Genomic DNA, 12,965 nt, shown 5'->3' with positions numbered 1-12,965 from the left:
CGATCCTGGAGTCCCAGGATCAAGTCCCACGTCAGGCTCCTGGCATGGAGCCTGCTTCCCCCTCCTCCTGTGTCTCTCCCCCCCCCCCCCCCCCCGTCTCTCTATGTCTATCATAAATAAATAAATAAATAAATAAATCTTTTAAAAAAAAAAAAGGAATCCTGGATTCCACAGAATTGTTCGTAGGGAAATAGATGGCACAAACTCAGTGTGTCCTAAAGCTATGGATAATGTGGTAAAATTCCTATTCTTGAAAAAGAATTTCCAGTGAAAGAGAAATTGTTCCTCTAAGGAAGCTACTTCTGGAGAGGCATATTTGGCAGCTGAAACTATTTTAGGACAATTGATGGGCAGGGAACATTTATTTGAGGATGTTAAAAGGTAATATCCTCTGTAGGGACTCCATCTAAAAAGAATTTTAAGAAAACTTTGGAAAAAAAAAAAACTTTGGGGCTCCTTTCTGGCTTGGTAGAGCATGCAACTCTTGATCTTGGGGTCATGAGTTCAAACCCCACATCAGGTATAGAGCTTACTTTTAAAAAGAAGAAAACTTTTAGTTCAGCAAGCAATTATTACAGTGTCCACTTGGTCCACACAATGATGGCCTAATTGAGAAATATTTACTGAGCATTTCTTTGTGTTAGGCCGTGGGCCAGGGACTAGGTAGGGCACGTAGTCCCTGACCTTGAGGAATCCTGCAAGGTGGAGGTGAGAGGCAAGTTATCCAGCGGTTATTATACAAAGTGATGAGGCCCTTGCTGAAAACCTGTTAGACCAACTACTGATGCCTTCACATCAGAGAAAGCTCAGTCTACTCTTTAAGAAACCTCCCTAAGTGGTATCAATGAGATAATGGTCTATTAAATGTACATGTGTTTATGCATATCCTTATCGTGACTTGGAGTGTTGTCCAAGCCAAACTCTTAAAGGCAAAGCCTTATCACATTGTTCCATGAGATCGGTATTGTTTTGATTCCCACTTTACAGATAAAGTAATAGATATACAGAGAAGACCAGAGAGACTTGCCCAGTGTCAGAATTTATATAGGAGCACTGTTGGGCCATGATTGGGCCATAGCCAGTTTGACTGCAGAGCTCTGTCTTAGCAGATGGACCACAAATGAAAGGGAGCTTTTATTATTATTTTTTTATTTTGAGAACTTCAAAAAATAGTTAAAAATAAAAACTTTTTATTTTTTTTTTTGAAAGGGAGCTTTTAGAGTAACGTGTAAACATGACCACTTTAACATGTAATTGGCATGTACAAGATTTCAGTGGGGAGGCAATTTTATTCCTGGCTGAAAGCTCTGGTATTACAAATGGGATAATACCAAGCTTTTGATTAAAGACCCAGGAGCTTGTCTTAGCTTTAGACCTCTGCTGCCACAAACTGGGGTGCAAAAGGAGCACCTTTGCAGTCAACAAAGGAGTTTTTGAGCATCTGCTGAGGGCTTTTTTTTTTAATGGTTAAGAGTCAGCTTCATATTTCACATTTAGTCTGGTGAAAATACCCATGATTAATAATTTCCGTTTAGTTCCCAAACACTTTGGGCCCAGCAGACCTCCCCCAACCCCCAGCCATGTGTAACAGCTCTCACTTCAGCTGCTTGTCTGCTTTGGAGCCCCCACCTTGGAGCCCTTGCTCCAAGAAGTGGCCTTCATGCTTCAGCTACCAAGGTCCCCTTGCTCTGTTTATCCTTTTCCTTTCTGGCTCCAGTGGACCCTGGAGCAGGGTGACCTTATTAAAGACTGTGAAACAAAGTTGTCTGTCATCTCTTCAGAGACACCTCTCCCCCTCTCTGCTGGTAATTCAAAAAGGAACTCTGCTCTGCTCTCCTCCCGCCATCCCTGGAGAAAGGACAGGTTGGAGTAATAACACGTGGTCATTGCTTGGGGGTGAGCAGCCAGCTAGCTGCTGTAGTGATTGGATAGTGCCAGTTCTCATCCCACCTCCCCGCATGAGCAGCTGACTGGCTTCTAGGATAGAGGGAGGTGGGCACATAAAAAATTGCTCATGGCCGTCCATTCTGTGTCTCTTTCAACTTTGGCTTTGTTGTCTTCCTTCTTTAATCATTTTTCACTCCCAGCTCTGCTGTTTCCCTTCTTTCTATTCTCTGGACTCTTGGAAGCAAGCAGCTGTAACTTTGTATGTCCTCTCCACCCAGCCCCCTCCCCCGCCCCTGGGACAAGGAGAGCGCACCCTCTCCCTGCGGGCTTAGGCCTCAGTGGCTGTTGTAACCTGAGAAAAGAAGGAAAAAGGCCAGGCCTATTGAGCCAGCAGTGAGCTCCCTGTGGCCTGCCAGAGGATAAGAACCTTGCTCACTCAGCGCCCTCCCTCTTCTCTTTTCCCCTCCCCTGCTGCAGCAGGGCCCTCCCCCATCCGCACACACGGGCTGCTGGGTAAGTGGCAAGATGGCTCCCCTGCATGTCTCCGGCTGATCGCTGCCGCTCCGCCAATACAATAGAGCCAGCCACTACCAGCAGCCTGGCCCTCTTCCTCCTCCTTCTCCAGAGAGACCAATCCAGCCGAACTCGGGGTTTGCCGTGAGGACTTAACGCTTATCTCTTAAAAGCCAGATCTATTTTAGCCTCCCCTCACCGCCACCACCTCCCCTTCCATTTACCATTTTTTGGATCCCCAGTTGCTGCATCTCGATTTTCTCTCTCTGGATCGGGTGGCTGGGGAGGAGGTGGTGGGCTATTGGGACAAGGAAGGTGTTGTGGGGTTTTTTTTTGGTTTTTTTTTGTTTTTTTAGGATTTTTTTGTTTGGTTTTTATTATTTCTTCCATTCCAGAAAGGGATAAACAGCACTTCCAGGGGGAGAAAAAAAATCATGTTATCAGAAAGCAAAGAAGGGTGAGAGCTTCACATTTCCATGTATCCCTTTTCCCCACCGCTCTACCTACCTCATCTTCCTTCTCTTCCCCATGGCTTTCATTCCGTCTTTCGTTTTGGTTTGTTTTCAGTCATTCTGCTTTCCCCTTTGTCCTTCCTGCCTGATTTCTAATTGGCCCAACTTGCCCTCTCCGTGTGGGAAATAGGTATTTTTTAGATAAGTCTTTTCTTTCCATTTAGGCAGTTGAATCGCGTGTTTCTGTGGGGGCCGATTAGCTGGGGGCACAGTTCCGATTTTCCCCTCCCCCTTCCCGTGCATCCCTCCCTGCCTCTCGGGGAGGCTGTTCTGACCTCTGAGTGTCAGTCAGCCTGTTGGGAATGCTGAATTTTCTAGTGGTGGTGATCAACGTGGGGAGGCTTGGTTTCCCCTCCCCTGGGTCTTAGGCCCCTGATTATCTTAATTTGATTTTTTTTCCCTCCCACTGTTTGGGTGGTAGTGGGAGTGAGAGTAGAGATAGAAGTTAGGGATGAAGACAGAAAAAGGAGATGAATAGTTTATCTCAAGTGAATCTCAGGGATTCGTTGCCTGAAATGGAAGCTAACTTGTGTGATTCAGAGTGGGGGTGGGAGGATTCAGTATTTGTAGTTGGTGGAGGGGATGTAAGGTGGGCTGGAGGGTGTGTCCTGACTGGGAGGCCTGCTCTCTTTATCTCTTGGAAGTTGGAATGAGGGAATGGGAGAAACTGGGTGAAAGCCGAATGTAAGAACAATTCCTACACCTCTGAGCAGGTAAAAGTGGCCTGATTCTTCTCTGAGCTTTCAAACTCCAGCAGTTGTAGTTTTTCCTTTTGGTTGAGAGGGTCCTCATTGAATTTTGAACCTTCAACAGCCCTACTGTCCCTGCCCCTCCTCCGCCCCACAATTTCTCCATTCCTGTTGCTTCCAGATCCTGTAGGTCAGTAGGCCTTATTAAGCAGTTGATTATAAACACAAGGTTGGGATCACTTGCCACGGCCATTCTTTCTCGTCTTAAGCAATCAGGCTTCCTGTAATTTCTCATGCAATTTTGTTAAAGATGCCTGTGGCCAGGGGATAGGGAGGCTACAGGGTTGTGGGCAAATCACAGTCACTTTTGAGGGACTGTGTTTAGAGTGGTACGTTTTTCCTTTCCATGTAAGAGTACTCTGGTGAATTACCTAAAAACAGTTGGGAGTCCTGACCCCACATGTCACAGCTTTATCCCATCTGGGCAGTGGATGGATGCGGTTGCTAAGATCTGTGCTATTTTCCCAAGGAAAACTGTTTTCCTACTTTTCCTGTGGGGGCCAGGTCTCTAGTCTCATCTGAAAAGCAACCCTCCCAAACCCACCCAAGTGATGAGGCATGGGGGTTTCCTGACCCAAAACCTAATGTCTTGCTCTCTCTTCCCCTTGGTTCTTTCCTGCCCTTCCCTCCCTACCTCTCCCCATACTATCAGTGAGGAGAAGGAGGAAGTGACCATGGACACAAGTGAAAACAGACCTGAAAATGAGGTTCCAGAACCCCCCGTGCCTATTGCAGACCAAGTCAGCAATGATGACCGCCCAGAGGGCAGTGCTGAAGATGAGGAGAAGAAAGAGGTAAATTTCCAAGCCACCTGTTGGAGTGGGTGGGCAGGAGTGGACCTAGGGGAGAGAGTAGACACCACTTTGGTGATCCCTCTTACACCGTGGGATAGCTTAAAGAAGGGACTAGGCTGACTTGGATCAGGGTAGGGCCAAGGGAGAATTCGCTGGTTTAGCAAGGGACCCCCTTGTGATGGGGACAGGGCTCATTTGTTCCCCTTTCTTTGTTGGGGAAGTAGTGCAGTCCAGACTCTGGGAAGTTTGTAACTAAAGGAAAAGTCCGTTAATGGCCCTTTATCCAAGACCCAGGCCCGGCTTTCCCCTCTCAAGCTGCTTCTCCCTGTGTGGTAACTGTTAAGCTTTCCCTCCTTTTTAAAAGCCTGTGGGAACTCAGCGCCATCTAGTGGGCTTTGGTGGTTCTGAGCTGACCAGCCGCACTGAGGAATTTTTGTTCCTCCTCTGCCCTCTAGTGGTCATATTGCAGAGCTGTAGCTACTTAAGCCAGCGCTTGGGGTGATGATCCCAAAGGCTCCTTCTCCATATCTCGGGCCCCTCTTACGTCCTTTTTTTTGGCATATATATTATCTTGTATCCTGCACCCAATTCAGGGGGCTCCCCCCATCGGAGCCAGCGAAGTCTTCTTGGCTCTTAAAGTAATAGAGAAAGAATTAGCTGGGTTTGGGAGTGGGGTAACAGGATGGGAGGGACTGTCGTGTGTGTAGCCTTTCTTTGGTGTGTGTTGCGGGGGTGGGGGCCGGTGAAAGTGATTTGATGTGCAGAATATTATTTATTACAAGGTCCTTCTTCCCCGTAAAACTTTGTCCAAGTACCTCATGTACGGTAATCCGCCCGTAAAATATAACCCTGCCCAACTGGCCAATCGCTGATGCCGCCTCTTCCTCTGGACCCACCCGCTGCTACTGAGCTGCCCAATCAGAGCCGAGTCTGCTATCCCGGTGTCTTGGCCAGAGGGGGGCATGTATATGGGATCCTGTGATGGGCCCCCTTTTGCCTCCCTGCCTTGCTTACGTCAGGGGGCCAAGAAGAGCACTGTTCTGGAGAGACTTGTTGTATTGAGAAAGCAAAAAGCATTTGGAAAGGGGTGGACTTGCATCATCTCCCTATTTGGGACACCCCAAGAAGAGCTTGTGTCAGTGCTGGGGCGCCTGCCCACATGCCCTTACCCTTTTGAGGACTGTGGGTTGCCTTGTTTGCTACAGACTGTTGGGATCCCCATCTAGGGCACCAAGACCTCCTAAAGAGTCAATGCTTGTGATCACAGTGCCATGCTGTAAAATACCAAGTGGAGGCTCTCGGCTTAATCTGTGACGACTAGGAACCCTGCAGAGAAGTCTAGGGTTTGAGCCCAGGGATTTAATGCTGATGGCAGCCCAGCCATGTTTCACCACTTGCTCATCAGATGGACTTTCCTTTGGTCCCTGTTGTCCATGGTGAAGGGCAGCATGTTGGTTGCTCCAACTTCTCCTCCATCCCTGGAGGCAGGGGTCATCCATCCACCTGACTGGAACCACTGTCTCAGCTGGAGTCCCTGAGGAGATGCCACACACAACTCTCAGAAGAAAAGTATTCTGACCTTGCTGCTGAATGTGTGCCAGGTCCTGGGGCTCTCCACCTACTACCCCCAGGCTGCCTTCATCAGAGGCTCCATGATCCCACTCGGTGAGAGGAGCCCCTCCCCATTTACAGGCAGAGGAGAAAGGGACTCTGGAGTCATCACCTGGATTCCAAGTATTGGGTGGTGGTATTGCTGGATCTTACCACTGGTGGACATAGGGTCCTGCCTGCCTCTCACAATAGAAGGCCAGGACCATTCCTGCTACTCACAGGCCATCTCATCAGGGACTGCAAGATGATGCCCCTACAGGGCTGGGACTGATGTCTCTGCCCCTTTTCCCCCTGTACCCCTCGCTGAGCCTGGCCACCGCCAGTGAACTGTCTTGACATCATGGAAACTGGGCAGCGTCCCCCCACACGTTTTCCTCCCGCCCCCCCTGCGCCCCTGGGAGGACTCTGGCAGTGCCGTGCTGACCACCACGCCGTGCGCCCACCTTTTTTGCCAACCCAACCCCCCACCAATTGCACAGCGCCTAGCAGGGAGGGCTCATTCTGATTGGACCGGCGGTTGACTAGATACAGTACACAGTGAGGTGCGATTGGCTGAACTGAAGATCCCAGGTGTGAGATGGTACCTGGAACATTTGTCATATTCCTAGTTATTTTCTTCTTTATTTTCTTCTTCCTTTTATTTAATCTTTATTTTGATTATTTTCTCTTTATTTTTCTGATTTCTTTATTGGATTTATTTATTTATTTGGTTCATGTTTTTCCTGTTTTAATTAAGACCTTTTTCCTTTTTTTTTTCTTTTTCTTTCTTTTTCTTTTTTTTGTCTTTTTTTTTTTTTTCTTTTTTTTTTTTCCTTTTTCCCTCACTAACTTACCCATCGAGAGTGGCCCGGCTAAGGGTCAGGCTGGCCCTTAACGGAGACCAAGGAGACTTGGTTAGATGACACAAACGGGGCTGGGGGCTGGATGGGGAAAGGGAATTCCATCTAGAGGGTCCTGCCCTACCCTTTAGAAGGGTGGTAGGTCTTAGTTTTTCCAGAAATAAGCATTGAAATCTAAAAATGCACTAATCCCCTTTTTCTCTCTCTCCCTCTTTTTGCTCTGTCCATAGTCTTTCTCCCACTGAGTGGGGCAGAAACTTGCTCAAAGGCAGGTTTGGGAGTTTCTGGTCCTTGGCAGAGCCCCTAAGGCTTAAGCCCTGGTCAGAGAGGAAACAGTAAGGCTCTTTGCTAGAGCTCTGTACAGTGGTTGGAAAGTCGGAGGCTCCCCAGGGGGCAGTCTGCCCCCTCAAAAAAGACCTTCTTTTATCAAAGGCACTTTTAAATTCTTTTCTGCTGGCAGTTGGCTTAGGAGCCTCATCTCCGCTGGATCTAATGCTGCCATGTAGGAGTGTGGACAGTCCTAACTTGCTGCTGTCCAAGTGACTCAAAGCCACTGTCAGTGGATGTCAGGCTGGACATTTGAGAAAAGGAGGAGGCTTACTTTGTTGCAGTGATCATCCCAAAGTTGGTTTTCCTTGTTTCCTCGTGTTTTCTGAGAGTTCTCAAGGAGACCTGGGAGGGCTAGATGACCCAGTTCTGGGCATATCTTGTTGGCTTGGCATTCTCTTGGCCCATAGACAGTGGAAGAGGGCATGACCAATGCCTTTAAAGGGCTGGGAGGCTCCTGAATTCCCCTTCCAGCTTATTTCTGGTTAAGCTAATACACAGGTGTGGTATGGACTAGATGACTTTTCCCTGCTGTGATGTTTGATTTTATTTTTTTCTCTAACTTGCATTGATTCTGCTTCGTTTTTGCCGTTTGCCGCTTCTGTTTTGGTCTCTGTCTGTCTCTGTGTCTCTCTCTCTTTCTCTCTCTCTCTCTCTCTCTGTCTTTGGAGCCTGTGCTAAGACTGCCCCATCTAACCTCCTTCCCCCCTCTCTGTGGGGTGTGTCTCTTTCTCTTCCCCCCCCCCCTTTTCTTCTCTATACAGAGCTCGATGCCCAAATCATTCAAGAGGAAGATCTCCGTTGTCTGTAAGTCTAGCCCCAAATACCTAATAAAGGTCAAGAGTACCATAAAAGTTCATAGAGAAATAGATTCCTGTTCTCTCAGGGGCCTTCTTGGGTCACCCCTTCCAACCCCATTCCCTCCACCCAGCAAATGTATATCATCTTGGCATATGTAGGGTTCCATTTTGAAATTCAGTGACAGGCAATCCCTGTCATTTTTCCCAGGTCACATTTCTTTCTTAACTAATAACACTGTGAGATATCTCACCATTTCCTATGTAGCCCTACATGTGTTTCCTCTTTCAAATATCTGAACCCTCAGAACCAGCAGTGAGTTTGAGGGACTCCTCTATAGTGTTTATCAGTACATCCTTTATTCTGAAGGAGTGTCTAAGGAAATGAGAATGTTCACACCTCAAACAGTAACATTTTCCCAATGAAGAGCTCTAAATAGAAGCATAACAGATCTCTGTAACTTAATATGAAGTCGTAGTGTGGAAATGAGCCTAAAACATAATCAGATCATGTCACGATCTTAAATTAACTTTACTTGGATACCAGTGTCACATAGTCTTGTTTTTCTGCATTCCTGTGTCCTCCTCAGTCCTTCTTCCCTGGCAGTTTAGTTATTTCTACCACTAAAAGTTTAAACTACTCACCACCCTAGTTACCTACCCATCCCTCATTGCCTTCATTGATTAGTTTTTATTGGTCAGGAAGTGGCTCCAGTTCTTTTATTGGTCTCTCTGAAGCATGGTTTCCCCAGTCCCCAAATACAATATCCCTAAGTTAACCTTTTACTGAAATTCCAGTTGAAGTCTATCTGTAGGTGTTATGGTGTGAACCAGCAGAGGACCTAAGACCATCTAACTGTTCGGTCCTATTTCTTGGGGACAGCAGCTACCAAGGGGGTGCCAGCTGGAAACAGTGACACAGAGGGGGGCCAGCCTGGCCGGAAGCGGCGTTGGGGAGCCAGCACAGCCACCACACAGAAGAAACCCTCCATCAGTATCACCACCGAATCACTCAAGGTGAGGTGGGAGGAGCCAGGGAGGGGAGGATGAGACACATTGAGGTGGGAATAGACACGGGCCCAGTGTAACGGGGTGGGGGGTATCTGTGTCCCAGAGCCTCATCCCCGACATCAAACCCCTGGCGGGGCAGGAGGCTATTGTGGATCTTCATGCTGACGACTCCCGAATCTCTGAGGATGAGACAGAACGTAATGGTGATGATGGAGCACATGACAAGGGGCTGAAGATATGCCGGACCGTCACCCAGGTGAGGCTCTTGCCACTCCAGTGTAAGGGGAATGGGCAGTAGACTCAGAGCAGGCAACTAAGGTAGAGTCCTGGAAGGAAATTGCCATCTGTGCAGAGGGTTGGGCTAATTGCCCTTTTAGGGGTCAACAGACTACCAAATCCAACCTGTTGTCTTTAATAAAGAAAATTTTATGAAAGCACAGCTATACCAGCTCCTTTACTCTTATCTCTGGCTGCTTATGTGCTCTAACGTCAGTGTTGGATAGTTGCAACAGAGACTGTATGACTCACAAGGCCTAAAAATATTTCTCATCTTGCCCTATACAGAAAAGATTTGCCCACTCTTGCCTTCATTCTCCTCATGGCAAAGTTGAGGCATTAATCCCAAGATCCAGTGGAGGAGAATGAAATCTTTCCCCGAGCGGAAGGAACATTCTAGGTTGACTGTACCACCCTCTCTTAGGAAACCAGAGGCAGAAAAGCATGTGCCAGTTTGGTGTTTTAAGAATTCTGCCCATTATATGATACCTTACAGGTAGTACCTGCAGAGGGTCAGGAGAATGGGCAGAGGGAAGAAGAGGAAGAAGAGAAAGAGCCTGAAGCAGAACCCCCAATACCTCCTCAGGTGTCCGTAGAGGTGGCTCTGCCCCCACCTGTGGAGCATGAAGTAAAGAAAGGTAGGTGAAGCATGTGGCTCCTTGTATTCCCATAGCACTTTATTTGGATCTCTCTCTCTCTCTCTCTTTTTAATTTTATTTATTTATTCATGAAAGACAGAGAGGCAGAGACACAGGCAGAGGGAGAAGCAGGCTCCATGCAGGGAGCCCAATGTGGAACTCGATCCCGGGTCTCCACGATCAGGTCCTGGGCTGAAGGCAGATGCTCAACCGCTGAGCCACCCGGGCATCCTTGGACCTCTCTTTAAAGGGTTTCATGTTTCCTGCTTTTTATTATAGTATCTTGTGTATGTTTTACCTCCCTCTCCTAGTTATTAAGCTTCTTGAAAGCTAGGTTAAAATCTGTGAGGCTCCGTAATGAGGAGCTTTGCCTAGACGGTACCTTGCACGCTGTAGCTGCTGAACACAGTTAAATGGAAGACTAGATGGAAGAGTGACTGCATGCTAGGGAATAAGAGGCATGGCACAGGGAAGAGAGCCAGTATTGCTCCCTGCTGAAAACTGTTTCTTGTGTTCTCTTTTTGATAGTGACTTTAGGAGATACCTTAACTCGACGTTCCATTAGCCAGCAAAAGTCTGGAGTTTCCATTACAATTGATGACCCAGTCCGAACTGCTCAGGTGCCCTCCCCGCCCCGGGGCAAGATCAGTAACATCGTCCACATCTCCAATTTGGTGAGCCAAAGTCGCTTCCCACAGCACAGTGTTTAGTGTTTGAGAGTTTGAGCTTTGGATTCCTGTTACTTAACTTCAACTCCTAGATCTGCCAGTTAAGTTATTTACTTACTGAGTGACTGGCTTAATCTCTCACAACGGGTCTCCTCATCTGAAAAATGGGGACAGAGTATCATTGTGCAGGGTCATCTAGAGAATTTGCAGAGGGCCTGGTGCATAGTGTCAGTTAGTGTTACTATTCTTCACTCTTCTCTCATTCCCATGTGAGAGTTCCTGGCCCCTGTGCACCCAGACTTTGAGGCTATACTCCTGTACCATATACTTGGGGAAATCTGAAGACTAATTACAGGGGTATTGTTCTTGCCTTTTTCAAGACTCTGAAACTCCATTTTCCTTGGCAGGTGCGTCCCTTCACTTTAGGCCAACTGAAGGAATTGTTGGGCCGGACAGGAACTCTGGTGGAAGAGGCCTTCTGGATTGACAAGATCAAATCTCACTGCTTTGTAACGGTGAGGGGAGGAAGTTGATTCTCTGGGTCGTGGCATATATTTCCTTCTGTAACAATGTGGGCAGGTTTGAGGGCCTTGTGGCAAGTGGGAGGGATTGAGGCCTGTTGTGACCCTCTGCCTTCTCCCTTCCTCCACCAGTACTCAACAGTAGAGGAAGCAGTTGCCACCCGCACAGCTCTACATGGGGTCAAATGGCCTCAGTCCAATCCCAAATTCCTTTGTGCTGACTATGCTGAGCAAGATGAGGTGAGAAACCTAGGGAAAGGAAGGAGGGGAGGGGCAGGGGAGGCCATTATCTGCTAGAATCCAGCTGAGATCCTGGCCAAACCTGCAGTCACTGAGATTCCTTCTCCCTCTTCTCCCTACCCCCTTGGTTCCTTTAGTTGAACCATGGGACTCCAAAATCTATATGCCCTGGTACCTGGGCTCCTTCAGTGGGAGTGTTCTCCTGTCCATCCTGACTGTCCTTGTCCCTCCTCTACCCACAGCTGGATTATCACCGGGGCCTCTTGGTGGACCGTCCCTCTGAAACTAAGACAGAGGAGCAGGGGGTACCACGGCCCCTGCACCCCCCGCCCCCACCCCCAGCCCAGCCACCACAGCACCCCCGGGCAGAGCAGCGGGAGCAGGAGCGGGCGGTGCGGGAACAGTGGGCAGAGCGGGAACGGGAAATGGAGCGGCGGGAGCGAACTCGATCAGAGCGTGAATGGGATCGGGACAAAGTTCGAGAAGGGCCCCGCTCCCGATCACGGTCCCGTGACCGCCGCCGCAAGGAACGTGCGAAGTCTAAAGAAAAGAAGAGTGAGAAGAAAGGTACTTAGCTGTGGGGACACACATACCTGCTAGTAGGTGGGAAAGGGACCCAAATGGGATGGGATACAGGGTCTTCGGGCGTAAAGACTGACTCCTTTGCTTCCACCTCAGAAAAAGCTCAGGAGGAACCACCTGCCAAACTGCTGGACGACCTTTTCCGTAAGACCAAGGCAGCTCCCTGCATCTACTGGCTCCCACTGACTGACAGCCAGGTGAGTGCTCACCCTCCTGCTGCACTCAGAGCAGGGCCCAGGCTTGATGGCAGTGTAGGGGGCAAGTCATGTGACTACTGGAATGAGTAGGCCCAGGCATTGGCTTAGGACAGTAAGGGAAGAAACTTAGCATCACCGAAGGGCAGTCTTAAGAACCAGGTGACAGTATGCCACAGAGAGGCCAGACCCAAGAGTGCAAACAACACAAGACAGGAACTGGAGTTGTATATTTAGGCAGCTGGCTGTGCCAGCCATCCTTGGAAGTTGATTTCAGTTAGCTGAGAAGTCCATTTTATAAACTCAGCAGTTTCTCTTTCATTTCTCTACTTTTTTTTTTTTTTTCAATTTTTATTAAGTAATCTCTACACCAAATGTGGGGCTCGAACTCATAATCCCAAAATCAAGAGTTGCATGCTCTTCCCGCTGAGCCAGCCAAGTTCCCCTGAGATTTTTTGCTTTTTAAAATTAAGTTTCTTTGTAATGGACCTTTTGGGAATTGGAGGTTGATGGACTCAGCTAAAGAGAAAAGTCGTTTGTTCACCTCTAGGTAGCTAGGGAAGTACCAGAGGTCAGGCTTGGATGGTGCCACTGCCTGTTGTGGGTATAAAAGGTGAACACGTTTGTGTTGGGACCCTGAAGCAAAGACCAGTGTGATTGCTGACACTTCCCCCTCTTCCTGCTTAATTGCAAAGCTGGCAGTGATCCTGAGCTAGTGATCCTGAGTAGGGTCTGGGTACACAGAGACAAAGCAGGACTGGCATGAGTGGGGCTGAGATCCCTGTTCTCTGCCCTTGCTGCCTGCT

General features: G+C 48.3%; 1 protein-coding gene across 9 annotated transcripts in view; it reads left to right on the top strand.

Annotated features, from left to right (window-relative positions):
• The window catches only part of ACIN1 (apoptotic chromatin condensation inducer 1), a 34,985-nt gene that overhangs the window by 21,081 nt on the left and 939 nt on the right, over positions 1–12,965 (top strand). For 4 of the 9 annotated variants that reach the window (XM_072837901.1, XM_072837897.1, XM_072837903.1 and 1 more), the window contains 10 exons: positions 4,314–4,455; positions 7,997–8,039; positions 8,913–9,046; positions 9,144–9,296; positions 9,813–9,954; positions 10,483–10,628; positions 11,030–11,137; positions 11,276–11,383; positions 11,626–11,950; positions 12,062–12,162. In XM_072837901.1, coding sequence (XP_072694002.1) covers positions 4,314–4,455; positions 7,997–8,039; positions 8,913–9,046; positions 9,144–9,296; positions 9,813–9,954; positions 10,483–10,628; positions 11,030–11,137; positions 11,276–11,383; positions 11,626–11,950; positions 12,062–12,162 — 1,402 coding nt within the window. Of the gene's footprint in view, positions 1–2,388; positions 2,545–4,313; positions 4,456–7,996; positions 8,040–8,912; positions 9,047–9,143; positions 9,297–9,812; positions 9,955–10,482; positions 10,629–11,029; positions 11,138–11,275; positions 11,384–11,625; positions 11,951–12,061; positions 12,163–12,965 lie in introns of those variants that run through there. The other 5 variants (XM_072837905.1, XM_072837900.1, XM_072837898.1 and 2 more) reach the window with 5 other exon arrangements.

The sequence above is a fragment of the Canis lupus genome, chromosome 9 (assembly GCF_048164855.1).
Source record: "Canis lupus baileyi chromosome 9, mCanLup2.hap1, whole genome shotgun sequence".
Classification (NCBI taxonomy): Eukaryota; Metazoa; Chordata; class Mammalia; order Carnivora; family Canidae; genus Canis; species Canis lupus.
Note: the sequence above shows the minus strand (reverse complement) of the source record. Positions and strands in the feature narration are given on the sequence as shown.